General features: G+C 52.0%; 9 protein-coding genes across 9 annotated transcripts; 6 read left to right on the top strand and 3 right to left on the bottom strand.

Annotated features, from left to right (window-relative positions):
• Positions 1 to 244: 244 nt before the first annotated feature.
• On the top strand, positions 245 to 2,598 carry L3040_008979 (uncharacterized protein; the record flags this gene model as incomplete). The annotated part of the gene is made up of 3 exons (XM_007292735.1): positions 245 to 1,570; positions 1,630 to 1,787; positions 1,839 to 2,598. The coding sequence occupies 3 exons, from the start codon at positions 245 to 247 to the stop codon at positions 2,596 to 2,598; spliced, it is 2,244 nt and encodes a 747-aa protein (XP_007292797.1).
• A 1,098-nt stretch (positions 2,599 to 3,696) lies between these two features.
• Positions 3,697 to 4,673, bottom strand: L3040_008978 (uncharacterized protein; the record flags this gene model as incomplete). The annotated part of the gene is made up of 4 exons (XM_066155791.1): positions 3,697 to 3,760; positions 3,869 to 4,234; positions 4,303 to 4,560; positions 4,615 to 4,673. 4 exons carry the CDS (start codon positions 4,671 to 4,673, stop codon positions 3,697 to 3,699), a joined length of 747 nt encoding a protein of 248 aa, XP_066010080.1.
• Positions 4,674 to 4,986: 313 nt separating this feature from the next.
• Positions 4,987 to 6,596, top strand: L3040_008977 (uncharacterized protein; the record flags this gene model as incomplete). The annotated part of the gene is made up of 2 exons (XM_007292733.1): positions 4,987 to 5,528; positions 5,579 to 6,596. The coding sequence occupies 2 exons, from the start codon at positions 4,987 to 4,989 to the stop codon at positions 6,594 to 6,596; spliced, it is 1,560 nt and encodes a 519-aa protein (XP_007292795.1).
• Positions 6,597 to 7,843: 1,247 nt separating this feature from the next.
• L3040_008976 (uncharacterized protein) lies at positions 7,844 to 9,855 on the top strand (the record flags this gene model as incomplete). Its single annotated transcript, XM_066155790.1, has 3 exons — positions 7,844 to 8,142; positions 8,191 to 8,224; positions 8,413 to 9,855. The coding sequence occupies 3 exons, from the start codon at positions 7,844 to 7,846 to the stop codon at positions 9,853 to 9,855; spliced, it is 1,776 nt and encodes a 591-aa protein (XP_066010079.1).
• Positions 9,856 to 10,767: 912 nt separating this feature from the next.
• Positions 10,768 to 15,503, bottom strand: L3040_008975 (uncharacterized protein; the record flags this gene model as incomplete). The annotated part of the gene is made up of 3 exons (XM_007292731.1): positions 10,768 to 14,597; positions 14,648 to 15,323; positions 15,411 to 15,503. The coding sequence occupies 3 exons, from the start codon at positions 15,501 to 15,503 to the stop codon at positions 10,768 to 10,770; spliced, it is 4,599 nt and encodes a 1,532-aa protein (XP_007292793.1).
• Positions 15,504 to 16,028: 525 nt separating this feature from the next.
• L3040_008974 (uncharacterized protein) lies at positions 16,029 to 17,039 on the top strand (the record flags this gene model as incomplete). The annotated part of the gene is made up of 3 exons (XM_007292730.1): positions 16,029 to 16,154; positions 16,284 to 16,331; positions 16,386 to 17,039. The coding sequence occupies 3 exons, from the start codon at positions 16,029 to 16,031 to the stop codon at positions 17,037 to 17,039; spliced, it is 828 nt and encodes a 275-aa protein (XP_007292792.1).
• Positions 17,040 to 18,140: 1,101 nt separating this feature from the next.
• L3040_008973 (uncharacterized protein) lies at positions 18,141 to 21,280 on the top strand (the record flags this gene model as incomplete). The annotated part of the gene is made up of 8 exons (XM_007292729.1): positions 18,141 to 18,449; positions 18,505 to 18,849; positions 19,058 to 19,486; positions 19,590 to 19,697; positions 19,744 to 20,250; positions 20,308 to 20,565; positions 20,644 to 21,138; positions 21,191 to 21,280. 8 exons carry the CDS (start codon positions 18,141 to 18,143, stop codon positions 21,278 to 21,280), a joined length of 2,541 nt encoding a protein of 846 aa, XP_007292791.1.
• A 264-nt stretch (positions 21,281 to 21,544) lies between these two features.
• Positions 21,545 to 22,524, bottom strand: L3040_008972 (uncharacterized protein; the record flags this gene model as incomplete). Its single annotated transcript, XM_066155789.1, has 3 exons — positions 21,545 to 21,596; positions 21,679 to 22,031; positions 22,453 to 22,524. 3 exons carry the CDS (start codon positions 22,522 to 22,524, stop codon positions 21,545 to 21,547), a joined length of 477 nt encoding a protein of 158 aa, XP_066010078.1.
• Positions 22,525 to 23,781: 1,257 nt separating this feature from the next.
• Positions 23,782 to 25,195, top strand: L3040_008971 (uncharacterized protein; the record flags this gene model as incomplete). Its single annotated transcript, XM_066155788.1, has 5 exons — positions 23,782 to 23,817; positions 23,870 to 23,939; positions 23,995 to 24,349; positions 24,689 to 24,831; positions 24,882 to 25,195. 5 exons carry the CDS (start codon positions 23,782 to 23,784, stop codon positions 25,193 to 25,195), a joined length of 918 nt encoding a protein of 305 aa, XP_066010077.1.
• Between the last annotated feature and the right edge of the window lie 172 nt (positions 25,196 to 25,367).

Raw genomic sequence — 25,367 nt, 5'->3', positions numbered from 1 at the left:
GTTTCGAACACGAGGTGTACCTACCTACCTCAGCACTCGGTACTTTCCACTATCACCTTCGATTCGCCATCTCAAATTTACATTTGTGAATACTGATGTCTACTGACGATGTGATCAGCACGGATAGATGGTTTCCACACCCAGCTGACCATCCGAGAGTGCTTTAACATTACGAAGTACTCACGACCCCGAGTCATAAGTCTCACATAGTTTCCTCGCAACAGCCGGAAGGCAAGCTGCCAGCATGTCTCCCCCATTTGGCGGGCGCAGGTACTCGCCAGTCAAGGACATGTCCAAGGACCAGATGGACAAGGCTGTCGCTGAGCTGCGTGCCATCTGCAACTCGCCGGAAGACGAGATCAGAGAGGCGATTCACGCCACCGACGGGGATCTGGATGCAGCTGGGATGCGCCTGTACGGAGAGCCGATCGAACAACACGCATCTGCTTCGGAGGAAGCTGCCGCGCGAAGGTCTGTAGCCGTCGACCAGAAGGCCGCGGACGAAGAGTTCCTCGGAACCATCACGGAGGAGGCCCAGAGGAGCGACGTGCGGAAGCTCCTCGAGATCTTCCCGAACCGCAAGCCGTCGCAGATCCAGCAGGCGCTGAGACGGCGGAACTACGAATTCACCGAGGCAGCCGAGGATCTTGCAGACCTGTCGCCCTCGTCGTCTCCAGAGCCTCCTTGTAGCAGGCCCAGGCTCAAGGTCAGATTCACCAACAGAGCAGGCTCTCACGGAGCACCACCCTCTTCGTCGTCGCCGTCATCGTCCTCTGGAGTACCCCGTCTCTCTAACCACGAATCCCCAAGTTCCGAGTCGGATTCACCCATCTTCACACCGCGGACTACTGCCAGCGTGTCGCCCAAGACGGGCTCAGCGGTCTTGCCACTTCGCTATGCTGATTGGGGATTCGGTGAGCTTGGTCGTCCGAAGACTCCTGAGAAAAAGCGCGCCGACGACGAGATGGCCCACGACGGCGACAGTTCGACACCCAAGACCAAGCGAGAGGGCCGAGCCCCCGCAGTGTCTCGGCCAAGTAAGTGGGATCACTACATCATTCTAGACTCAGACGATGCCGACGATGTTGATATGGACAGCCTGCTCGACAGACCAGTCAAGAAGGAATCGAGTCCGGCCACCAGCCACGAGTCCGGAAGAGAGATTGACGTCGACGCGCTCCTCGCGGGTGTGACTGCTGCTGACGGGCATAACGCGATGATGATCGAAAGCGATCAGAACCCGAGTAACAATCTTTTTTCCAAGGAGCCTGCTCCGGAGGGAGAGGGATTACTGGGAAGTATATCTTGGGACGACAAGGTTGAGCACTTGATGACAGTCTGTCCCGCGGCGGGACGGTCCATGTGCGCCGTCGAGCTACAGCTCGCAGATGGAAACGTCGAGGAGGCTTTCCGCGAGTTGGAAGGCGAGTTCGGTGTTGGTGGTGCGATGCGCGAAGAGAGTGCCGACGAGGACGACGAGAGCGAGGAGGGTGACGACGAGGACGAGGTAGAAAGTTCCGTTGCACGCGGAAAGCGTCCAGCTTCGCTGAAGAGGCGGGCACGTCCTTCGGTAAGTTTTTCTTATTTGACCCCCTAGTTAGCGAAGGAAGCTGATCTTTCACCCTGTAGAAGCATAGTCGACCACAGAAGAGACGACATCGAGCGGAGGAAGAAGCAGCAGCAGCAGCAGCGCTAGAAGAAAGTCGGAAAATCAAGAGCACAGAAGAGGAAGAAGGTGACGACGACGATGAGGCTGAAGGTCTGGAGCCAGCATCTCAATGGGTCCAGTGAGTGCATACCACCATGTCTACGAGCCTTACCTCATTAACGGTTCTCAGAAGCACCATCCACGCCGATGACGGCGTGACGATTATTCTCGACACGGGCAGCCACGCCTGCAAAATCCCGCGCAAGATCCTCCGCAAGCTCCCCGAACTGAAAGGGATCGAGTCAATCGACGACGGAAGCTTGAAAGTTCCCCACGTCTCGCAACACACCTTCGACCTCGCCCTGCAGTGGGCCGTCTGCAAGAACGGCCGCCTCGAAAAGGCGCAGCGCAAGGACAAAGCGGCCGAGGTCGGAGCCTACGTCGATCTCGCCGTCTTCGCATCTCGCGTCGGCCTGGGTCTCGGAAGCAGCCAGTCGCCGCTGCTCGCCCGGTTGAGAGCCGTCCTGACGAGCGACCGCGACGCCCTCCTCGGGACGCACATCCGCCAGGCGTACACCCGCCTCGGCGAGGGCCACCGCGTCCGCCAGCTCCTGCTCCAGGCGTCCGTCAAGGCGTACGCGCAGTTCAAGCACCAGGACCCTGCCGACGACGACGACGACGACGACGACGGCGACGATTCCGAGGACGTCTCGGCGGAGGAGGCGCTCGCTCTGAATCCCGCCCAGCGCGCGAGCTACCTCAAAGAGAGGTTCCGCTTCGGCGCCGAGATGAGAAGTATCAAGGCCTACCGTTACGACCTGATGGAGGAGTTCCAGCGCGTGTGGTGGAGGAGGACTTCGCACCAGGTCCGGTACCGTCGCACGGCTCACTGGTGCACTCGGACGGAGCTGACGGACCCGTTGTCGGATGAGCAATTCTTCATCTCGTAGGCTGAGCCTGACGCAAAGAAAGAGAAGAAAAAAAAAGGAAGAAGAATAAAGAAAAGAAAACAAGGCCTCGGGAAAAAATCCATGCAGCAACCTTTCCGACCCCGAACGACCAATGCAACAACATCTCTTGCCCCATCCGGCGCTATACCCGCGTTTTCTTCTTCTTCTTCTTCTTCTCTCTTCATCTCTGCATAGCGCGGCGTCATCTGCTAGGTGGTCCTGCGTTTTCCCACGCCAGAAGGATAAGCATGTTTTTGTTCCTGATGTGTACATCTTCCCCACCATATGGTGGCGTCACGATTTTTTTTTTGGCTGCTCTTGCAACACACACACACATACCTATACACACCCACTCACACAGGCACACAGGCACAAAGACAGAGACACAAGAGCACCCCCACAACGCATCAAAACAAAGCACAAAGCTTGCTAGCTACTTACTCAACCGACTTCTTGGGGCGGTATCCTCCCTACCCAGCTACTGTCCCAGGCTGATCTGATCTGATCTGATCTGATCTGATCGATTGAAGGAAGGAAGGTCGGTCGAAGGAGGGATTTTTTTTGCGGCAATCAATGAAAAGAGCTAAATAGCCGCGACCAGGAACGGGTGTTGCTCGCTAGGAACGGGTCGCTAGGTAGAAAGTGAGGTGGGAAGGTAGATAGATAGGTAGCACTTGCGAAGTTGCAATTCAAGCGAGCAATCATTTTTTCAACACAGCGCAGGATAGGATAGGATAGGATAGGAGAGGATAGGAAGGAAGGTGATCGCGTGATGTGATGCCGTGAGGTTACTGCGAGACTTTTTGAATCAGGAGAGATGGTGTGATGTGTTTGGCGTGACGGGAGGTGGTTGGGGCGCCTTTAAACGTGTGGTTTGGAGGAAGGGCGAACAGGAATGTGGAACATGAACATCAGGAAATCTCATGACGGACTTGGAGAGCAGAATCTTGGCGCGCGCCATCTTATATGGTCTGTTCCCGACCGCCTCTTCGCTTAATCCGGGTTTGAGAGTCAACAAAAGAAACTTCTATTGAAGCCTGCCATAACGGCAACTGGGCAACGTGTCTGCGAGAGAACTGCTCTCGGAACCAGTGGGATCTACATCAACAACCTCCATGCACCAAGAATCAAGGCCGCGGTACCTGTGCATACCCCCATAAGCCTATTCACCCAATTAGTAGGTGCATCAATCGATGATTCGGGGGGCCGAGAGGAAGTCCTCATCTCGGATACCCAGGATCCGAGAGTGTCAGGGCGAAGGCCAACATACCACTGCAAAGTCTGGAACTTGACCGCCTCCAGCTTCTCCCGCAACCCGCCTACCTCCTGCTCAATCTTCATCTCCGTCTCCTTGATCTTGAGCTCCTGCACTTTCGCCTCCTCCCTGATCCGCCCCTTCTCCAGATTAAGATCCAGCCTCACCGACGCCTGAGTCCTGACCACCTCGTCCCGCAGCCGGCTGTTCAGCTTCGCGAGGTCGTTGGTGAGGCGCTCGTGGGAGGCGCGCGTGGTGGCTACCTCGGTGGAGTCGGCGGAGAGGAGCTCGGAGCGGAGCTTGGCGAAGTCGACTTTCTGCGTGTAGGTTGCCTTGGCCTGGTCTTCGCGGAGGACCATGGTGCGCGTGAGGTTTTGGATACTGGAGGGGGAGGGGAGTGTTAGCTGGGTTGGGTTTCTGGAAGGGGCTTTGGGCAGAGGGGAGCGGACCTTTCTTCGATAACGTCGCTGAGCACCTTCATCATTGCGACGGACTGGGCCTCGGTGAATCCCTCTTCTTTCAGCCTCTGCACGAACTTGAGGGTGTCGAAGTGGTGGTCGCGGGACCGGCGGGCCGTGGCGTGGAAGGCTCGGTGGTGGGAGGGGTTTTGCAGGATGCTGCATCTGGGGCGCGGGATGCCATCTTGTCTTTTGCGAGTGAGGGACTTGCTGGAAATTGCGCCTCTGTGCCTAGAGGGCGCGATATAGCTGGACTGAGTGCTTAGAGCTCGGAATGTTTGTTGTTGCATGGGCGAAGCTTGCCAGCTCAGTTTGGGTAGGAGAAACCTTGGAAGCGCTTTGGATACGCCTGCGGTCGTCATGGTATATGAATAGTAGATGAGTAATGATTTAACGAAGTGCTAAGAAGTCTGCTGGATGCTGTAAGTATCTCCATTGACTCAAACGATGATTCAAAGACCTCGAATTTCCTCTGTCGGGCTGGTACCACGTGACACACACCCCTCGTTACCGCCCCGCTTCTATCTAGCCCACTCAAATATTTATGACTGTCCAGTAACTCTATCAAAAGACCTCTTTACGCCGCCACCGAATACCCTCGACATACGCACGAAACCAACCGCGAACTCCAACAGCCTCAATCTGAACCTTGCATCAAGACCCCCTACGCTCACCATGGCGGCGATCGGAGATAGGTACGGTAACGATATGGATAGCGACTCCGACTCTGCTCCAGGCTCCCCTGGTCTGGACGCGCAATACGACTTCGACGACAACGTCGAGGAACTCGATGAGAAGCACATCAAGTCCGCGTTGAAGAAGTCGCCAAACACGGAACCCGCGCCCCAAATAATCCGCCCTATCCTGCCCCCCCAAACAGAGCCCAAAGACCTCGACCTCAAGACCCTTACTCCTTTGACCGCAGAGATTATCGCCCGACAGGCTACGATCAACATCGGCACGATTGGACATGTGGCGCATGGAAAATCGACGGTTGTTAAAGCCATCTCGGGCGTGCAGACAGTCCGCTTCAAGAACGAGCTGGAGCGGAATATTACCATCAAGCTAGGTTACGCCAATGCCAAAATCTACAAGTGCGACAACAAAGAGTGCCCAAGACCGACGTGCTTTAAGAGTTTCAAGAGTGACAAGGAGGTTGATCCAGCTTGCGACCGCGATGGATGCTCTGGAACATACAGATTACTTAGACATGTCTCGTATGTATGCCAGGCTAGCAGGAAGAGGGCTTGTGGCTAACCGATCACAGTTTCGTTGATTGCCCCGGTCACGATATTCTCATGAGCACTATGTTGTCTGGAGCGGCAGTTATGGATGCTGCGCTCTTGTTGATCGCAGGTAACGAAACATGCCCACAGCCTCAAACCTCCGAACATCTTGCAGCCATCGAAATCATGAAGCTTGACAAGATCATTATTCTCCAGAACAAGGTCGATTTGATGAGAGAGGAGGGCGCAAACTCACACTACATGGACATCCTGAAGTTCATCCGAGGAACTGTTGCTGGAGGTGCACCGATTATTCCGATTTCTGCTCAACTGAAATTCAATATCGATGCTGTTAATGAGGCCATTGTCAACACCATTCCTGTGCCTCTGAGAGATTTCACCCAAGACCCACAGATGATTGTTATCCGTTCATTCGATGTCAACAAGCCAGGTGCCGAGATTGATGAGCTAAAAGGAGGTGTTGCCGGTGGAAGTATCTTGCACGGTGTTATCAAGCTTGGTGACGAGATCGAAATCAGACCTGGAATCGTCACGAGGGATGAGAAGGGAGCAATCAAATGCACGCCTATCTTCAGCAGAATCGTAACCTTGAATTCGGAGAACAACGAGCTGAAGTACGCAGTACCCGGTGGACTGATTGGTGTTGGAACCCGAATCGACCCTACACTCTGCAGAGCCGATCGCCTGGTTGGATTCGTCCTCGGACTGAAGGGCCGCCTCCCTGATATCTACATCGAAATTGAAGTCAACTACTACCTCCTCCGCCGACTTTTGGGTGTCAAGACCGCCGACGGAAAGCAAGCAAAGGTTGCCAAGCTGGCGAAGAACGAGGTCCTGATGGTGAACATCGGATCCACTGCCACTGGCGCGAAGGTTGTGGCCGTAAAGCAGGATGCCGCGAAGCTGGTTCTGACGAGTCCCGCGTGCACGAACGTTGGGGAGAAGGTTGCGCTGTCTCGCCGTATCGAAAAGCATTGGCGATTAATCGGATGGGCTACCATTGCCAACGGTGTGACCTTGGACCCAAGCACTTCTTAAGGGTGTTGTTAGTACCTTTTCTTATTCATCTGTAGCCATTGCATAGGGACTTGATAGGCGGTGAGGCAAAAGCTACGATGAGATAGATGGAAATTTGCACTTCATGAGTCATTCCTGGAAGGCTGTCCCGCCCAGCTAGGGATGATATGTATGTATCTAGACCCTGCAGGCCTTGAAGAAGCCTCGGCTACTCTTGAGTTCCGGGGCCCCTTAATGCCAAACCAGATTTATTCCGAAGTTGATGATGGTGAAGGCTGCAAGGATTAGTCAGTACCCAAGATAAAGTAAGCTTTGCCATGGACCTTAACTTGCTTAGGGTCAGGTTTCTCTCACTTAGAGTTCCCGGGGTCTTCGCTTGTCATGATCAACAAGAATGCCAAACCCAACCTCATGTTGACACTGACAAGCAACGTCAGCCGAAATGGCCTAGGAATCAATGGCCTCCTTTGATATTGACATGGTAAACGCGTTGCCTGTTCCAGTCAACCGAAGCGTTAAATACCATCTCAGACCCGGCTCGGACACTCCTCATACCTCTGCACCGGCTTTTTCGCACAGGCCGAGCCTATGACCGATCAAGCGACGCGGGCAGTGCAGTGCAGAATTGAAGAAGGGGAGAAACATGACATGACGACGGAACGACCGCCTGGCTGCCTCAACTCACCTGGACCGTTTCCTCGGAGATGTCATGGATCGATCCCTTCCGTCCACTTGTGGCCCCTCCGTTTGCTTGCAAGTCCATGTGCATTTCACATTCCACAGCACATGGATGGCATGGCACGTCGCCACCCGGTACCTACCGGTACCTTTCCTGTGTACGGTAGCAAATGTGACTCTGGAGAACACCAAGATTCGTCTTGTCTTGCTGGGTGCCGAGAATGTTGAATGTTGAATGTTGAAGTTGCGATTCGCTCATGCCAGCACGTTTTTTGAGCTCGTTGATCATCTACGAAGATGTAAGCTTCGACCGAGCAGCGGTGCGCTACTGTGAGGTAAGTAGTATACCAAGTAAGTACGGATAAGTAAAGATGTACTGTGCCTCTCTGCCTCTGTCTCTGCCTCTCTGCCTCTGCCTACCGCCTACCCCTGCACCCACCTGACCCTGATATAAAAGACTTCCCAATCTCCATTCCCCGTAATCCCCAAGCCTAGACAACTTCAAAACTCAACCACTCTTTTCGGGCTCTCACGCACCGGTAAAGCTTCTCCCCTCCACAACGACACGGCATACGCTACACTCCCTCACCATGTCGGATGTAAAGGCATACGAGATGCAGCACGAGCCCGCCACTGCCAGCCCGGATGATGCGCCGTCCAGGGCCGAGACGCTGAAGAGTCCTTCGACCGTGAACTTCATGGTCCACGAGAAGGCTGGTGGTGAGGCAGATGCCGCTGAATCAACGGCTCACCCAAACAAAGAGCTATCGGCGGTGAATGTAGAGGATTCGAAGGCGGATAGCTTGACCAGAATCAATACAAGTTCGGAAGGAACTGAGTATCCTACTGGTGTCAAGCTGGGTCTGATTTCTTTGGCGCTGTGCTTGAGGTTTGTTTACATTCCACCACGTGTAGAGAAGGTTATTGACAGTCGCAGTGTCTTCTTGATTGCTTTGGACAATACTATTATTGTAGGTTCTTATGTTGCTTTTCCTACCGTTTGTCCAGCATGATCCATAAAACCTTATACACCTAGATACATCTGAGCTACGGTGCAAAGGGGCGTCAGATCCAAGCATTCCTTGAGCCACTGATCACATCAGATATATACCATACAAAACCCAATGTCTCCAGTCTCAGAATGCTGATATAGCCACAGGCCACCGCTATCCCCAAGATCACAGACGAATTCCACTCCCTGCCGGATGTTGGTTGGTACGGTTCCGCGTACTTGCTTACGACCGCCTCCTTCCAACTTCTCTTTGGGAAATTCTACACCTTCTTCTCTATCAAATACGTCTACCTCATCGCCATCGCTATTTTCGAGTTGGGATCTTTGGTTTGTGGTGTTGCTCCCAACTCGACCGCTCTGATCATTGGAAGAGCTATCGCAGGTCTTGGATCCGCTGGCATCTTCTCTGGAGCTCTGATCATCGTCGCATACAGCGTGCCACTCGTCAAGAGACCCATGTACTCGGGCTTCATCGGGGGCATGTACGGGATTGCTTCAGTGGCGGGGCCTCTCTTAGGTGGCGCGTTCACTGACAAGGCTACATGGCGCTGGTGTTTCTACATCAACCTCCCCATTGGAGCCATTACCATGCTTGTCATCCTGTTCTTCTTCAAAGCACCACACAGAGAGAAGGCAGTAAGTGGAGGCTGGAAGGAAGACATCAAGGTCTTCGACATCTACGGAACCGCTGTCTTCCTCCCTGCGATCGTCTCCCTCCTTTTGGCGCTGCAATGGGGTGGCACCCAGTATGCTTGGGGCTCTTGGAGAATCATCTTGCTCTTCGTCTTCTTTGGAATTCTGGTCATCGCCTTCATCGCGATTCAATTCTGGAAACAAGAGACAGCAACTGTCCCCCCTGAGATCATGAAGAAACGCTCTATTTGGTCCGCAGCCTGGTATTCTTTCTCTATTGGATCCATGTTTCTCTTGCTCGTCTACTACCTGCCGATCTGGTTCCAAGCAGTGAAGGGAGCTTCAGCTGTCAAGTCTGGAATTATGAACATCCCTATGGTCCTGTCCCTCGTTGTCGTATCCATTAGCTCTGGTATCGGAGTTACCCTGCTGGGCTACTACACACCCTTTATGCTTGCAGGTACCGTCTTTGCAGCGGTTGGTGCCGGTCTTCTGTCAACCTTCACACCTGAGACGAACCATAGCGCTTGGATCGGGTACCAATGCATCGCTGGCATCGGTGTCGGCCTCGGCTTGCAGCAGCCCATGATTGCTGTCCAGGCCGTCCTCGACATCTCGCAGGTTCCCATCGGCACATCGATCGTCATCTTCTTGCAAACTCTGGGTGGCGCCCTCTTCGTTTCAATCGGTCAGAACGTCTTCACCAACAAGCTTGTTCAAGGTCTCGCCAAATACGCACCAAGCATCGACCCCAAGGCCGTCCTCCAAATCGGGGCTACTAGCCTCCAAAGCGAACTCTCTGCAGCCGAACTCCCCGGCGTGAAGATGGCCTACAACGAGGCTCTCACAAAGTCCTTCCTGGTAGCTGCCGCCATGGCCGCCTTCTCCATCATCGGCTCGGCAGCTATCGAGTGGAAGAGTGTAAAGGGCAAGAAGATCGAGATGGGTGCTGCTTAGCCTTTCGTCTGACTGCTTGCGCGCGCGGAAATATACCCCCCGGCGTTTGAAGGTTTATTATGCCACTAGATGGCTCTGGATGGTCGTCTTGCAGTTAGTTACTTATATGGACTTCTTGTAATCTGTAATTGTATTTTCGGGGTCTGACCATCCACATATGGGGATTATTACATTCTTGCATTTCCCTTTCTCTTCCGTGTGCATGGATCATGGATGGATGGGGATGGGTAGCCTTGGGTTATGGCTCTCTTTCTGTGATTGTAGCATAGCATAGCATAGCATAGCATAGCATAGAATGGGTGTTTTAGTCATAGAAATAAGCCACACCCTCTTCTCGTGATTACATTGATGTTAACATAAAGGTGCTTTGGAATCAATACACAAATACTTCTTCCATCTATATCTCTCTATCATCCATCGCAGCTACGAAGTATAGGCAGATGGATATACCCAGATAGAGAAAGATATTAACAAGACGGAAGGCTTGGAAGGGGGGGTGTCGCTACTTCGTATCGATGTCTGTCTGTCTGTCTGTTGGTTGATTGATTGGTATCCGGGATATTCTCACTCGGATGCTGGTTGCATAGGTTGCGTAGACACGGGAATCACCCGCCGCCTCCGTCTCGCTTTCCTCCATGTTAACCTGATACTTCCTTCGCACGTCCATATCAAAGACAGTCACACCATCCAGGAATTCGAAACGAAATGTCTCGACTCGTGGCCATTTAAGGAAGGGATCATTCATCCACCATCTACCCACCCTGCTGCCAGATTAAACTTATACAGAGAATCGCGTCTAGCCTACACGCCTGATCGCCCGAGTTCCACGCTCTAGATAAAGTAGCGGCAGAGAGTATCAACGCCCAGAAATACCCCCGTGTTTTGTTTTCCCTTGTCCAAGCAACCCCCCTGCTACTCATCATCGTCACCATCAGTCATTTTCCGGACCTTCGTCCCGTTCTTCAACAACGCAGCCTTTAGCTTATCCGTGACATCCTTCTTTCGCGCAACCTGCGCCCGCAATATCATCTTCTCCTCTGCCGAGTAGCCACTCAGCTTCTTCTTTGGGGGCGAGCCTCTCCCACGTGAACCAACAGACGACATCAACGAGTTCTGGAACCGTGAATGGCTGTCTTTGACACTTTCCGGGGTGTGGAACAAGCTCGAGGCACCGAGATTGCGCACCGATGCTCTGTTGTTGGTTGGGGTCGCGAATGGTGAGCCCTCGCGGCTACCACCAACAGAGCCGAAGCGAAGTCTACGCATCTGGCCCTCGAGGACATCGATATCGCCGCTGCGCTTCTCGGCCATGCCCGTCATCTTTGTGATGGTGCGCATGACGGCTTCAACGGTAGGGCCAGCGGATCCACCATCCCGGCCGTTATAAGAAGCATGCGAGACGAGCTTCGCTTTTAGCACGGATAGCCCTTCCTCAGCTTCTGAGAGAAGGCGTTGAAACTTGGTGAAGTCTCTTCGGAGGTCTGTTTGTTGTATGGCTTGGTCGGCGCTTAGAGGCTGTGCCCGAGCGATGGCGACCGTGTCGGGATCCAATAGGGAGTTCAGTGCCTTCTTGACTTCTTGGGACTTTGCTCGTAGTCTGTTGAGGTCTCGCTGTAGACTTTCGCATGCCTCGAGCTTGGTTTTTGCGTCTTTGACACGTGCAGCCTCGAGGTCTTGCCCAAGATTTTCCTCAACGAGTCTCGAAAGACGTTCAATCTCTGACAAGCACCAATCATCACTCTCCTCAAGATCTTCCCTACCGCGCCCTTCATCCTTGTACTGGTCTTCATGAGCCAGAATGAAACATTTCAGAGACCGTGAGTTCCATCCTAGAGTATCAATCATACGATTAATATCTCGGAAGACGGCCTCGATCTGTGCTGGGACGTTCTCCATCGTTGAATTGCCATCGTAATCTGTATGTGTTGCAAAGTCTTCCAGCTTTCTTGACGGTACGACTGGCGCATGAACTTCCGCCTGGAACTTCGCATCCTCTGCATCTAATTCCAATGTCTGGGATTCCTCTGCTTCCTGTCGGGATTTGGCGGCTTGGCGACGCCTATGTTCTGCTTGCATCTCCTCTTGGGTCTGTTTGAGTGTGTCCTGAGCAGGCCCATTGGGTCGAACGCCCAGACGTCGAGATCCTAGCAATTCAGATGCAAATCCGGGAGCGCTTGATGATCTGGGAGCTTCCGGACGATGTAGCCTGCCAGGTATCGCACTCCGTAAAGGGCTCGGTGATCGAGGACTGTTTTGCATCTTGGGTGGGGGAAGAATAGGAGCATTCCTGTTTACTTCGCCAAAAAGGGATCTTGTCTGACTCGATTGATCTGGCTTGTTGATTTTAGTGAAAACGTTTGCTTCCTGGTTTCGGGTTTTCGTTCCACCAATGGAACTCTCTGGAGAGAACGCCGGAGTCTGGTTGTTCTCCGATGTTGGGCTAAGGTCTTTTGCAACATCTTCGCCGCTACCCTCTTCGCTGAGCTCCTCACTGGCTTCTTCGCTTACTTCGCCCTCCTCTTCTGTCAAAAAACCGGAGTCGGAACCCTCGTCTGGGCCGCCTGGTACATCACTGGGAGGGATAAGATCAGCTCGGATTGGATTGAGGACGGGCAGAGCTAGGGCTGGAGCTGGAGATGTCTGCTTGCGCTTCGTGCTTAAGAAATCTGGAGGCAGAGGAGCATCATTTGTGACAGAAGATCCGCTTGATTGTCCAGCGGCATAGCTAGATTTGCTAGTCGTATCCGGCGGTAGAGGAGCCTCGGGGATTTCTTCACTGTCTGAGTCGGGTTCTGGCTTCACTTTAGGCGAAGACGGAGTCTTCGGGAACGGGGCTTGTGTTTGAGACTCAATGAGTGTAGGTGTCTTGGGGCCAGGTGAAATGTCTTTGTTCAAGTTGCTGAAAGTACTAAATGGGCTGGGTTTTGGATTGTCACTGGATGATGGGTCAAATACAAAACCTGCAGAGCCTGCCTTGGGGGGTTGGTCTGATGGGCTTCCAAAGACATTGCTTCCAGCGGGAGCTGAGGTTCCGAAAAGCGACGTTTTTGGCGGTGCTGGAGTAGAAATTGGTGTTGTGGAGCTGAATATTGCGGGCCCGTCTTTGCGAGGACTGTCATCGGCATCCATATCAGCTTCTTTCGACACGGGTGTTTCTGCAGTCGATTGATTTGCAGCTTCTCCCAGAGCACTATCGAAATTGCTACCAAAGAGCCCACCAGACTGGCCCGGTGGCTCTGAGTCGTCATCCTTGGCAGAAGGATCGGCCTCGAAAGAAGATTTGAGGCTGAATCCACCACCAAAAATGTTCTTTGACTCAGTGGCGGGAGCGCCACCGAAGAGAGTGTTCTTGCTAACAGGAGTAGCGGCAAATGATGTGCTGGTCGTGGCGGCAGGAGCTCCAAATGGTGTGCTGGTCGTGGCGGGAGGAGCTCCAAATGCTGTACTGGTAGCAGCGGACGAAAAGGGGTTTGGTGTCTGAGCAGAAGTACCAAATATACTTCCGCCTGATGCTGCAGCCGCTGCGTTACTCCCGAAGCCACCCTTGGTAGCAAATGCAGCAAAGCCAGAGGACGCCGGGGCATTGCCAACATTTGCGGGGGTTCCAAACGGCGAGGCTTGAGTGGTCAGTCCGCCAGGCTGGCCAAAAGCCGCGGCAGGGGCTGTGCTCCCTCCAGTTGCCCAGGGAGAGGCTCGGTTTCCTAGAGAAGGTACACTGGTAGCTCCAAAACTTGGAGTTCCAAATGATTGGTTTGGTGCAGCGGAAGTAGCACCGAATGCTGTTGATCCAAATGCTGGGCCACTGCTTCCAGCCGGCGCGGCAGGACTAGTACCAAAGGTTGATGATCCAAAGGCCGGGCCACTGCTTACAGCTGCTGGTGTTGCGCTTGCACCCCAGGGCGACTGCTTATTCCCGAGACCAGACGGGGCACCAAAAGCACTAGTTGAAGGTACAGAGAGGGCTGGAGATCCAAACGCAGCAGTGGGTCGAGGTGCTCCAAAGGCAATGCTGGTACTTGGCGATCCTCCAAAGGGACTTGATCCGAATGAAGGCTGCGCGGGTGAAGCAAAGGCTGGAGCCGGGGCCGTAGATTGTGTTGATTTTGGTATTGTTGCCGTAGTCTGAGATCCACCTGCAGCCACAAGGCCAGGAAATGCCGTACCTTGCCTGATCGAGTCCAGATAGATAACCCACCAAGCAGCCAAGACTCCCTCATTATTCAGAACCATAAGAGCAGGCACTGGAGTGGGCGATTCGTTCATTTCATCCCCTGGGATAGGCTTCTCGACCGTTTCCTTGCTGGATAGATCCATGGCGAAACCAATAGGGGAGGTATCTGACAGCTCCGCAGTCATAGGAAGAGCCGCCCGACGAGAGTCATCTGACATCTCTGTCAATGTGAAGACCCCCGTAATCTGGTCTGCTGGCTTGTCAGAAGTCAAAGGGACCTTCGACCTGCTAAATAAACCAATGTCTGCCGATGCTGATGAGGCAACAAGGATGAGATCTTGCAGATTGGGTGGAAAGTCCCTGAGACGAAGAAGGAAGTGATGAGGGGGGGAACGATTCAGTCCAAATGGCCCAGCCGGGTCAGCTATTTTCTGGAACATGAAATTTGATGGCTGCTGCTGTTGTCTAGTGACGATGTTGAATGTTGACTGTGGTGCCACACTGGTATCATACTGAGATGGCGTATAAACCACTAGGAAGACGTGGTTTTCGAGCCATGTAATGGAAGAGACTGTGTATGTTAATGGACATTGCCTACTATTTGATTTAGAATTAGCTTACCATGGTCTCCACCATTTCCACCTGGTGGGAAAGGAATTACTGCTTTTCCCTCTCCTTCTGGGGTCATCTGATAGGCGGTACCGTCTCCAAGGCCGGCTACCAGCTGTTTACCCTTCGCACTCCAGGATACACAGCTCACACCATCCTTGAGGACCGATCCATTGGGTCCAGCCATGATTTTCTTTTCCTTCAGATTGGCCATCATCAACTTGCCATCTATCGTTACCAGGGCGATCAGCTCTCCCTTCTCTGGTGTAGGATTGGGAACAAGAGCCCTCAGCGACAATTGCTCGGTAGAAATCTGGAAGGCCGAATTTGTATTGCCTTGCAGCAAGGTCTGAACCTCATAGACAGCTAGTCCCCCTCCGGTCTCGGCAGACAATACTAGGTACTGCTCATCTGCAGTGAACGCAACCTGGGATAGCCGCATAGACATCTGGATCCTCAATTGCGGTTCGAATGGCTTTACGTCTCCCCCATCTGGACCCTCAAACGCCTTGCGAACCGACTCGGTGGTTGCGAGTATGACCGTATCTGGTCCAGCTGCTGCAACGAGACCTCGCTGCGAAGCTATGCTCATGAGAGACGATGTGGGAGGTGGTAGCTGGTCCGCGGGCCATGCTGTTGGAATTAATTGGATCTTCGCCGAACCAGACAGTGCTCGAAAGTATATGTTCTGCGGCGTAGTTAGCATCTCGCTCGTGTATTGCGCTTAGAGCGACCAGCAACCTTGCGCAGTTCCCTCCTCTCTGTTCTTACATACCTCTGTTTGAATTACTGGAAGGTCGGAACCGGTCTGTACATTGGGCCCCACAGACGCCGCTGCCGGCGCAGAGTTCCCAAAGCTAAATGCCATGACGGTCGCAAGATATCCAGCCTTGGGAGGGGTTGCGAGCTACGGGAGACTCCTGCGCATTGAGTCCAGAGGTGTCGTGTCGACGTTGATCAAGGCCGAGAACTTTTTGTAGCTTAGGCACGCGCTGGGCTGGGATTTGAAAGTTCTTGTGAGTACAGACAGACCGCTCAGCTTCGAGATGAATTTCGTGTTAGAGACGCAAGCTTTGGAGGTGAGTGCAAAGGTGGATTTTCCAAATTCCAGTGCTCTTTCTTGACCTTTCCCTCGAGATGGTTTACTGGGAGATGGTTGCTGGTGAAGCTACGGGAGACCCAAGAAAATAAGCACCATGTCACGTGCCTGGTAGCTCTCCCTGTCGTTTGGACGCGAGGCGCGAGCTGCCTGCGATTGAATTACAACCGAAGCAACAGCTCTCCTAACAGCCTCCGTCAACACCATAAAATCATCTGCCCCGTATCTCGATCCCGCCACCCGCCATATCTGCTACAGATCAAATTCACAAGTTTCTGAGCTCCATCTGCCACCATGCCCGGCTTTGACTTCTCTAACCACACTCGCAATGCTGCGTTGCACGCAAGAGGTGTCCCGCTCCCCAAGGCTACCAGTACTGGAACTACAATTGTTGGTTGCATATTCGATGGGGGCGTTGTGGTATGTACATGTACTATTCCAGAATACTGGCCTTGAAGGGATGGGATTGATGCGACTCAACCTTGTGCCCAGAGAGCTTCCTCCAGACTCAAAACACTTCATGGTTCGTTGCTAATTAATTGTCTTCAGATTGCTGCGGATACCAGAGCTACCAGTGGACCAATAGTGGCTGACAAGGTAAGTTATTGAAGATATGTGGTCAGGATCATGAGCTGATCTCCATGTCAACAGAACTGCGAGAAGCTTCACTACATCGCCCCTCAGATCTGGTGTGCCGGAGCTGGTACTGCTGCAGATACAGAATTCACAACCGCCCTCATCTCCTCACAACTAGAACTCCATTCTCTCTCCACTGGCCGCAAGCCTAGAGTCGTTACCTGCATGACAATGCTCAAGCAACATCTTTTCCGTTACCAGGGACATATCGGGGCGTACCTGGTCGTAGCTGGTGTAGACCCAACCGGTGTTGGATTGTTCACTGTCCACGCACACGGAAGTACGGACAAACTTCCGTATGTTACCATGGGAAGTGGTTCGCTCGCAGCTATGTCCGTTTTCGAGACCCAGTGGAAGTCGAAAATGACAGAACAAGAGGCAATCGACCTGGCATCTAACGCTATCCAAGCTGGTATTTTCAACGATTTGGGCTCCGGATCAAACGTTGATGTCGCGGTCATCACTAAGGAGAAGACGACACTGAAGAGAGGTTACATCAAGCCCAACGAGCGAAGCAAGAAGCAAAAGAGCTATGTCTTCAAAAGAGGTACTACGGCTGTTTTGAACGAGAAGATCATCACAAGGGAAGAGATCAGCAAGTATGTGACGGTACACGAGCTGGAGGGAGGGGAGGCGCAGTTGGGGGAGAAGATGGATCTGGATGTTTAGAGAAGATGTTTGGAGAAAGGACCAATTGTACCAACATCGTGGCTTGGAAGGCTGCGTATTCGTCTGGTGTGTATTATGAGCAGCTGACGAAAAATGCACGATTTTCGAAGCATTTGCATGATATTTTTACCCAGAAACGCAATTTCAGTGACGGTTACTCGACAAGCTCTGCAGGGTATCCTTCTGTAAAGCTTGTTCAACAACACAACATAGTTATCTCGCAGATTCTCGAACCCATTCGTCAATGACATGTGTACGGGGCCCGGGTGTGTTATCGACGCGACATCACATTTTCGAGCTTCGTTTTGGCTGACGCTCCATCGCTATCACTGTCGAAGCATGAGCAAAGGAAAACTCGCCATCTTTTAACTTGTGTCCTACTAGGCGAAAGCTGGTCCCTGTACTATACTGCGAAAAACTGGACAATTTCCAAGATATCGACCTGAGTCGCGAGCTACAATCAAGCTGAGGTCCGGAGTTGTCCTCTTGTTTTTTTTTTTGGCTTAGTTGGTTAATATCTAATTATCCAAAATTTCTCAGATATTTGCAAGGCTCTAAAAGCTCGGTGCAATAGACCTCCAAACATGACGAGTACCGTACCCGCGATCAACAACTAGCTTTTGCCGTTATTAGGGAAAATGATTTGTCAGGGAAAAGTAACCCCAATGCTACTCGGGTTCTCCTCTCTTTCTGGCCCGGCTTTATTTCTCGTCCTCATATAATGACGAAAGTTGACTACTACCTATACCTGCGACATTGCTACGCCTGTACGTATAATAAGCGGAAAATACGCCCCCAGGTATCAAAACAAGCCGCTTTCGAGAAAAATTCTTGACAATTGGAACATCCCATACTCGTTCTTGACTAATTTCATTGGTTACATATAGTTGGACCAACTTGCTGACTAACCGAGTCAATACCAGCCTGGTCTTGCACTTCCACATTCAAATCCGGCCGAAGATTGAAGTCTATGCATGAGCTCTGAGTTGAGACCGTTAGGATCCAATAATTATCATACCTGGGCTGGATTTATAACAGTAGTTAACAAAAGCTGCCCCTGAATCCTGGCCGTCTTCCCCACTCGAGAAGCCTTTAGACAACATGGATTACTATACAGGCTTTGGCAACGCCAACTTCCAAGAGCAAACCTCTCCTGAAAAGAGTCAGCAGTCCTCTAACGACGCTGTGAACTCGTCCTATGTTCCTACAGCTACCGAGGGCTTCTCATCACCAAGTTCTTCCGCGCATGCAGCTAGCAACGCAGCATCGATCTCGTCTAATCAAGCGCCACCTCCACGCATCAGAAGGAGGAATCGCATGATAACAAGTTGTCTAGAATGCCGTCGCCGAAAGCTGAAATGCGACAAGTCCCACCCGTGTACCAATTGCACCAAGTTCAGGAGGGATTGTGTATGTCCCCTGCTTATCGAGAAGAAAGTACATACGATATTGACATACTATTTAGGTCTTCCTAGCGCCTGCGCTCGACCAAGCGAGTCAGCTCAAACTCAACGAGATCAAAGAGAAAGTTGGCTCACTAGAAAGGCTGCTGGAACGAGATGTCGCAAAGAACCCTCAGAACTCAACGACTATGCCAAGTCAGGATAGAGCGTTGCCTGATGATACGGATGACGACTTGCCTGCGAAGGAGGATGAGAAAGACTTGGAGGTCACTCCTCTTGCTGTAGTTGATGCTGCCTATGAGGTAGATTGCGAAGATGACGATCTCTTGGACCTGGGAATCCAAATGGGGAAGATGAGAATTACCGAGCGCATTGGAGGCTTCTTTCGTCCAAAGATCAGTGAAGAGGTGTGCGAGTTTTCTGTTGTCAACCCTTGTCGCCTGTGATTTCCCTTCTGGTCTCTGACGAAATCATGATCACATTTCGAATATTCTCCAGGTACTCGAAGTACCTGAAGACATTGTCGGCTACACATGCTGCGACTATTTTTTTCTCTCTCTCGTTCCAAGTTCAGTGGTTTTCGCAGAGACATGTTTGTTGACCAGAAACTTGTAGCTGGAATTTACGATGTCGGAAACGTTTATGACCGGTGATAAGAATGGAGACGAAGAAAAAGTACTTTCAAAGCCCGAGGTTACATCACCACCCCCTGCCACAGAATGGCTGAAGCCAGGGCCCGCTTACATTCTACCAACGTCTGGCTTCTTCTTTGGGGGCACTGGGTCACAAGCTTCACTGGTCGACTTTCTCCCATCTCGACTTGCCGCGGACAAACTCATTAGGCAGTATTTTGCCTGTGTGCATCCAATCTGTCAAATTTTGCATCGACCTACGTTTGAGAGAAAATGGGAAGCCTTCTGGAAAGAGGTGACCCTTGGCATTGAGCCGCCAAGCTCAGTGCAGACAATTGTGTTTGCAGCCATGTTCTCAGGCGTTGTCAGTATGGATGATTCTGAGATCATGCGGGGGTTTGGTGTCTCTAAGGTATGTGCTCCTGGGCCTTGACGGAGTGGATTCAGAGCGTTTTATCATTTCCAAACCCCTTTCAATTTACTTGAATGTGTTGCTGAATCAAGGTCAATTACAGGCCAGTCTGATAGAAAACTTTAAGCTGGGTACCGAAACCGCCCTGGCAAGAGCCAATTTCCTTAGAACGACCAAGATAGAAACTCTCCAGGCGTTTGTGATGTATCTGGTAAATTCTACCACTAAGTCATGTTTACTCGGCTAATGCTAGCGAGATACCCCTTTGTCGAGCAGAAATGTCCCGAGCGCACTCCGTCCTACTAGGTGCTGCAATTAGAATGGCGGAATGCATGGGACTCCACCGCGACGGACAAACGTACGGCATGAACCCTCTGGAAACCCATGTCCGCCGGCTGGTCTGGCACCAGTTGTGCTTCCTCGATATCCGTACCTGCGAAGCTCAGGGCCCGAGACCGACAATTCGCCGCGACGAGTTTGATACCAAGCTGCCCCTGAATGTGAACGATGCCGATCTTCATTGCACTGGGAATGCACCCGTAGGCGCCGATCAGTGGACTGACGTCACTTTTTCCTTGATACGATTCGAAATCAATGAAATGATCCGAACCATCTGGATCGATAGACCCCGAATCGAGCGCCGGAAGATTAGTCTGACGGCAGTGCTCAGCAAGATCGAGACTTTCCGTTCGAACATGGCAGCAAGATACGATCATCTGATCGATGAGAGAATACCACTTCAGAAGTGTGCAAAAATTGTCAAGGTAAACAAGAACCTGCTAAACATTGATCTGAGGATGTTTTTTCTGATTTTTTTTTAGGCCCTACTTATGTCTCGGCTGCAAATCATGGTCCTTCATCGCTATCACAGCTCCATTGTAACTCCAATGCCAGATCGGCTGAGGAAGATAATGCTCTCCGCAGGTACAACCACACTGGAGACAGCCATTGCTTTGGAGACTATCCCAGAATTAAAGCCTTGGTCCTGGTATGTTGGTGCTTACCAGCAATATCACACTGCTTTCCTTCTGCTCATGGAAGTATATGTCTATCCTGAGAGGAAAGAGGTAGATCGAATCGTAAGTGACCGCCTCCCTCGTCTCGTTTCGCCCAGAGTATTGTTACGGATTTGGGACATCTATATTGACACTCTCTAGTGGGCTTGCCTAGACTACGTTTTTGAGACAGACGCAAGCCAGCCCCGGGGCTCCAAGGGTAAGAAGATCTTGCAAGAGCTGCAGCAGAAGACAGCCGTTTACCAAAGCATGCGCGGCATGCGGGCGCCCATAGTAATGGAGAAGCACGTTGGACAGCGCGAACCACGGGTCGCCGACAGGCTGAAGGCCGCGCTACCAGAACAGCAGAAACAGCAACAGCAGCAGCAGGTTGATCCCGAGCCGCTGCTGTATGAGCAGACTGCACTGCCAGCTTCAGCATCTGGTATGATGCCGACGGTAGGCAAGGTACCCTTTGCTATGGCACGAGACATCCAGTTCGCAGGCGTGAGCGACGGACAGAGTCTCTGGGCGTTGCCGAATAGCCAGTCGAGTCCGGAAGCGAGTAGTGACACGGCGAGCTTGCCAGGTCAGATGGCTGGGAACGCCCTACCGGCTGGCGCGCTTCAAGACGACCTGATGGCTGATATTGACTGGGTCAGTGTTCTGGGGCGGCAATCCCTCTTATCTCCTTACTGATGATGCTCAGGATGCTTTCGACGCTCTGTTTCCCCCAGGACAGCAGGGTGAACCTGAAATAATCGGGTTCTCGTTCCCAGGGGCTCAGGGTGTTTACTGATCGGACACAATCGTAGGGGGATGATGAGGGTGCCAAAAACATCAACAGAGATAAGAAGGGTTGGTCGGGGAGAAGGAGAGTCCAAATTTTTTACTTTTGAGTTGGTGCTGGTGCTGGGTGCAGGAAAAGGGCAGATTTGAGCCCATGCTTCGCTGCGCAGAAATGGTATCCACGATCACAACACCTCGTCCGCATACTAGAAACCCAATGACCCCCCGTTTCCAACGATCATGAATATCCAGCTTCTACATACTCCAAATTCATCTACTTCAACTCCTTGGAATAGACCCTCTCCTCCTCTCCAATATCCTCATTCCTACACACTCTCCAGTCAGCTCGCTCTCCATCCTTCCCACCTCCCCTCCCAAGCTCGACCACTTCCCACTAGAACGACTCACCAAATCTCCGGCTTCTCCCTGATAAACGCCTCCATCAACCCCCTACACTCCTCATCCCCCAAAACCACGACCTCCACCCCCCTCTTCCTCAACTGCGCCTCGCCGCCCAGGAACGTCTGGTTCTCGCCAATCACGACGCGCGCGATGCCGTACAACAGACAGGCGCCGGTGCACATATCGCAGGGCGACAGCGTCGTGAACATGGTGGCGCCCCTGTAGGCTGAGGCCTGGAGACGACCGGAGTTCTCGAGTGCGGAGGTCTCGCCGTGGTGGATCGCGCTGCCCTTCTGGACGCGTTGGTTGTGGCCGCGGCCGAGCAGGGTGCCGGCGCGGGAGACGAGGGCTGCTCCGATCTGGGGGTGGGGGAGAGAGAGGAGTTTAGCATGTATGTCTTCAGTAGCAAAGTTGGTTCAGTCGAGAGACGTCTTCTGGCATTGATGTGGTTGAGAACGTGCTGTGCCGCATCTTTGGGCTGAAGTTCACACACACATATATATATATATAGATGTGTGTGTGTGTGTTTGTGTGTGGTAGGCTTTCTCTCGGTGGACTGACGATACCTGCGCAATGTTCCCGAGAGAAGTTGGGGATATTGAGGATTCAAAGAGACAAAATCTTGAGCAGGTAATGCTCGGGCTTGAACCAAATGTTGACCATCGCACCACACTATCATCATCTCACTGCCCCATTCCAAATTTTCTTGGTGAAGCTCGCGACGGGTACTGCTGATTCATCGAGGTAGAAAGACACGGGAGGACGAGCGGAATATCTCACCGGTACTCCACCTTCTCTATAGCTGATCTTGGCCTCGTCCACGGCGATGGCGAAAGCTTCTCGGTCGTTCATGTTAAGGAAAATGGATGTGAATCGGTAAGCGAAAGGAGAAGGTTGAACGAAGTGGTGTACTTTGGATCGATAACTCTTGTGGTTTATGATATTTATCTTATTACTATATGTTTGATATCTTCGGCCTGACACTTGAGTATTCGTAGATGGATTCGCTGAAGCCGAAGAGTTGTAAGTATATAAGTAAACAAGCAAACAAGTAAACAAGTAAACAAGTAAACCGAGTATTTCTTTTCATGCATTTGACGTCTTTCTGTACCCCACTTTACCCCTCCACTCCATGAGTCCATTCGATTCGACGTCGCTGTTGACCCGGACTTGTTTGTGGCTTTCGAGTAAGAATTCAGATGAAGCATTCCTAGCTGGAAATCATAGGTATGAAGCATCCTCTCCATGGCCATCTTGGAGTTGGGATTGAAATCATCAATGTACAAGTAGTACCGGTACCCAGTGGAGGAGGATTGCTTTTTCATTTTCCTGTTTGATCAGACTTCCTTGCCAGGTTCTTGGTTCCCATTGGCTGTACGACCAACTGCGGATCCACCATCGCAGCGCTATGCTATTCTGGGATGGAGAAAATGCGACTTCTATCGAGAAGAGCTCATAAATCCGTGGAAAATATAATTAAAACAAATGTATTAAGCTCTCAAACATAGCCGTAACGTGCGGCTATGTTCCAGTAGATTTTTCGCGAGGTGTTGTTTGCTATCCAATCCCTTTATTTGCCATTTTCTTCGGCGAAAACCATGGATACCGAAAGAATCACGGCCTCGAATTTATTCCGCTCCTAAACAGCAAGCAGAAGTCGCCATTGCAACCAAACTTTTCTCTCTTCACAAAACAACTTCAAAGTCTCTCAAGCAAATACGCCAAAGATCGAGATTCTCCCAGCTTCCAACTGGAAAGACTTCTACGATTAATTACGACAGCACGGCGAAAAAGCATCGTTCGTGCGCGCAAGTCCTCCTCAGCCTCAGCAACAAACCTGTCAGTCTACCCGTCTGCTTCCACCCTCTGCCGCCTGACCCATTGTGCTGTATCTCTCCATATGCTGCGCAGGAGTGAAATGGGACACTAGAGATCTGCGATTGCGATTGCTATCTCCATTTAGCCCATTAGAACTGGACTAACGGAACATTCTAGACAGACCTTACCGCGCCCCTCACATAAGAAACTCGAAAATACCTCCTCACAACGAACCCGTCTGCTGGTTCAAGTAATACCTCAAATCCTCTCCCTCGCACACAAGCTGCAAAAATGGTCAAGGACACGAAATTCTACGATATCCTTGGGGTAAGCTTATCCTGGCTCTTCTGGGTGAGGCGGACACTCAATTACGACATAGGTTTCCCCATCGTGCACCGAGGCGGAACTCAAGAAGGCGTACAAAGTCGGGGCACTGAAGCATCATCCTGGTAAGAGCCTCGAGCTATCCCCAAGCCCCGGAGCAGAGATTGACACAACTCACAGATAAGAATGCACACAATCCCGCTGCGGAAGAGAAGTTCAAAGATCTCTCCCACGCTTATGAAGTCCTCTCCGATCCCCAAAAGCGCTCTATCTACGACCAGTATGGCGAGGAGGGTCTGGAAGGCGGTGCAGGTGCGGGTGGCATGAACGCCGAGGATCTCTTCTCGCAGTTCTTCGGCGGTGGAGGTGCATTTGGAGGCGGTGGTGGACTTGGAGGCATGTTTGGCGGTGGTATGCAACAACGTGGACCTCCCAAAGCCCGGACGATTCATCACGTACACAAGGTCTCGCTGGAGGATATCTACCGCGGCAAAATTTCCAAGCTCGCGCTCCAAAAGTCCATCATTTGCGCTAAGTGTGAAGGCCGTGGTGGAAAGGAGGGTGGGGCCAAAAAGTGCTCTGGATGCGATGGTCACGGCATGAAGACGATGATGCGCCAGATGGGGCCCATGATCCAGCGTTTCCAGACGGTCTGCCCAGACTGCAATGGAGAGGGAGAGATCATCCGCGAAAAGGACAAGTGCAAGGCTTGTGAGGGAAAGAAGACTGTCATCGAGCGAAAGGTGCTCCACGTCCATGTGGATAGAGGTGTTCGGACTGGACACAAGATTGAATTCCGCGGCGAGGGTGACCAAACTCCTGGCGTTCAGCCTGGAGATGTCATTTTCGAGATCGAGCAAAAGCCCCACGCCAGATTCCAACGCAAAGAAGACGATCTTGTCTACCAAGCCGAGATTGACCTTGTTACGGCGCTTGCTGGAGGGACTATCTTCATAGAGCACTTGGACGACCGGTGGTTGAGCGTTGAGATTCTGCCAGGAGAGGTCATCTCACCAGGTAAATTTCCATGCTTCCTATACTGCTAATACTTAGGCTAACAAGAGCAGGTGCCGTCAAGTTGATCAGAGGTCAAGGCATGCCTTCCTACCGCCACCACGATTTCGGCAACATGTACGTACAATTCGACGTCAAGTTCCCCGAGAAGAACTTCACCGAAGACCCCGCCGCCTTCGAGGCCCTTAAAGCCATCATCCCGCCCTCAAAGACTATCACTACCCCTCCCGCAGAGACTATGACCGAAGCCGTCGATATCGAGGACGTCGACCCCTCCCAGCAAGCAAGAGCCCAAGGCGCCGCAATGGAGGAGGATGACGAGGATGGCCACCCAGGCGGCGAACGTGTTCAATGTGCATCGCAATAAACTAGACACATCGAATTTGCGTGCAGCTGAACATGATAGGAGGCGATAGAGTTGAAGGACTTTTATTTTGCATCTTTGCATGGATCAAGTTGTTATCGTATGCGCAGCGAGCATCGTACTATTGGGAAAGATCCGCCTACTCACGTGCCTATCTATGCACGGCAAATGCTAC

This window comes from Drepanopeziza brunnea, assembly GCF_022702325.1.
Source record: "Drepanopeziza brunnea f. sp. 'multigermtubi' strain 214-2 chromosome Unknown ctg19, whole genome shotgun sequence".
Taxonomy (NCBI): domain Eukaryota; kingdom Fungi; phylum Ascomycota; class Leotiomycetes; order Helotiales; family Drepanopezizaceae; genus Drepanopeziza; species Drepanopeziza brunnea.
The sequence above is the reverse complement of the archived record's forward strand: the minus strand, read 5'-3'. Positions and strand labels throughout refer to the sequence as shown.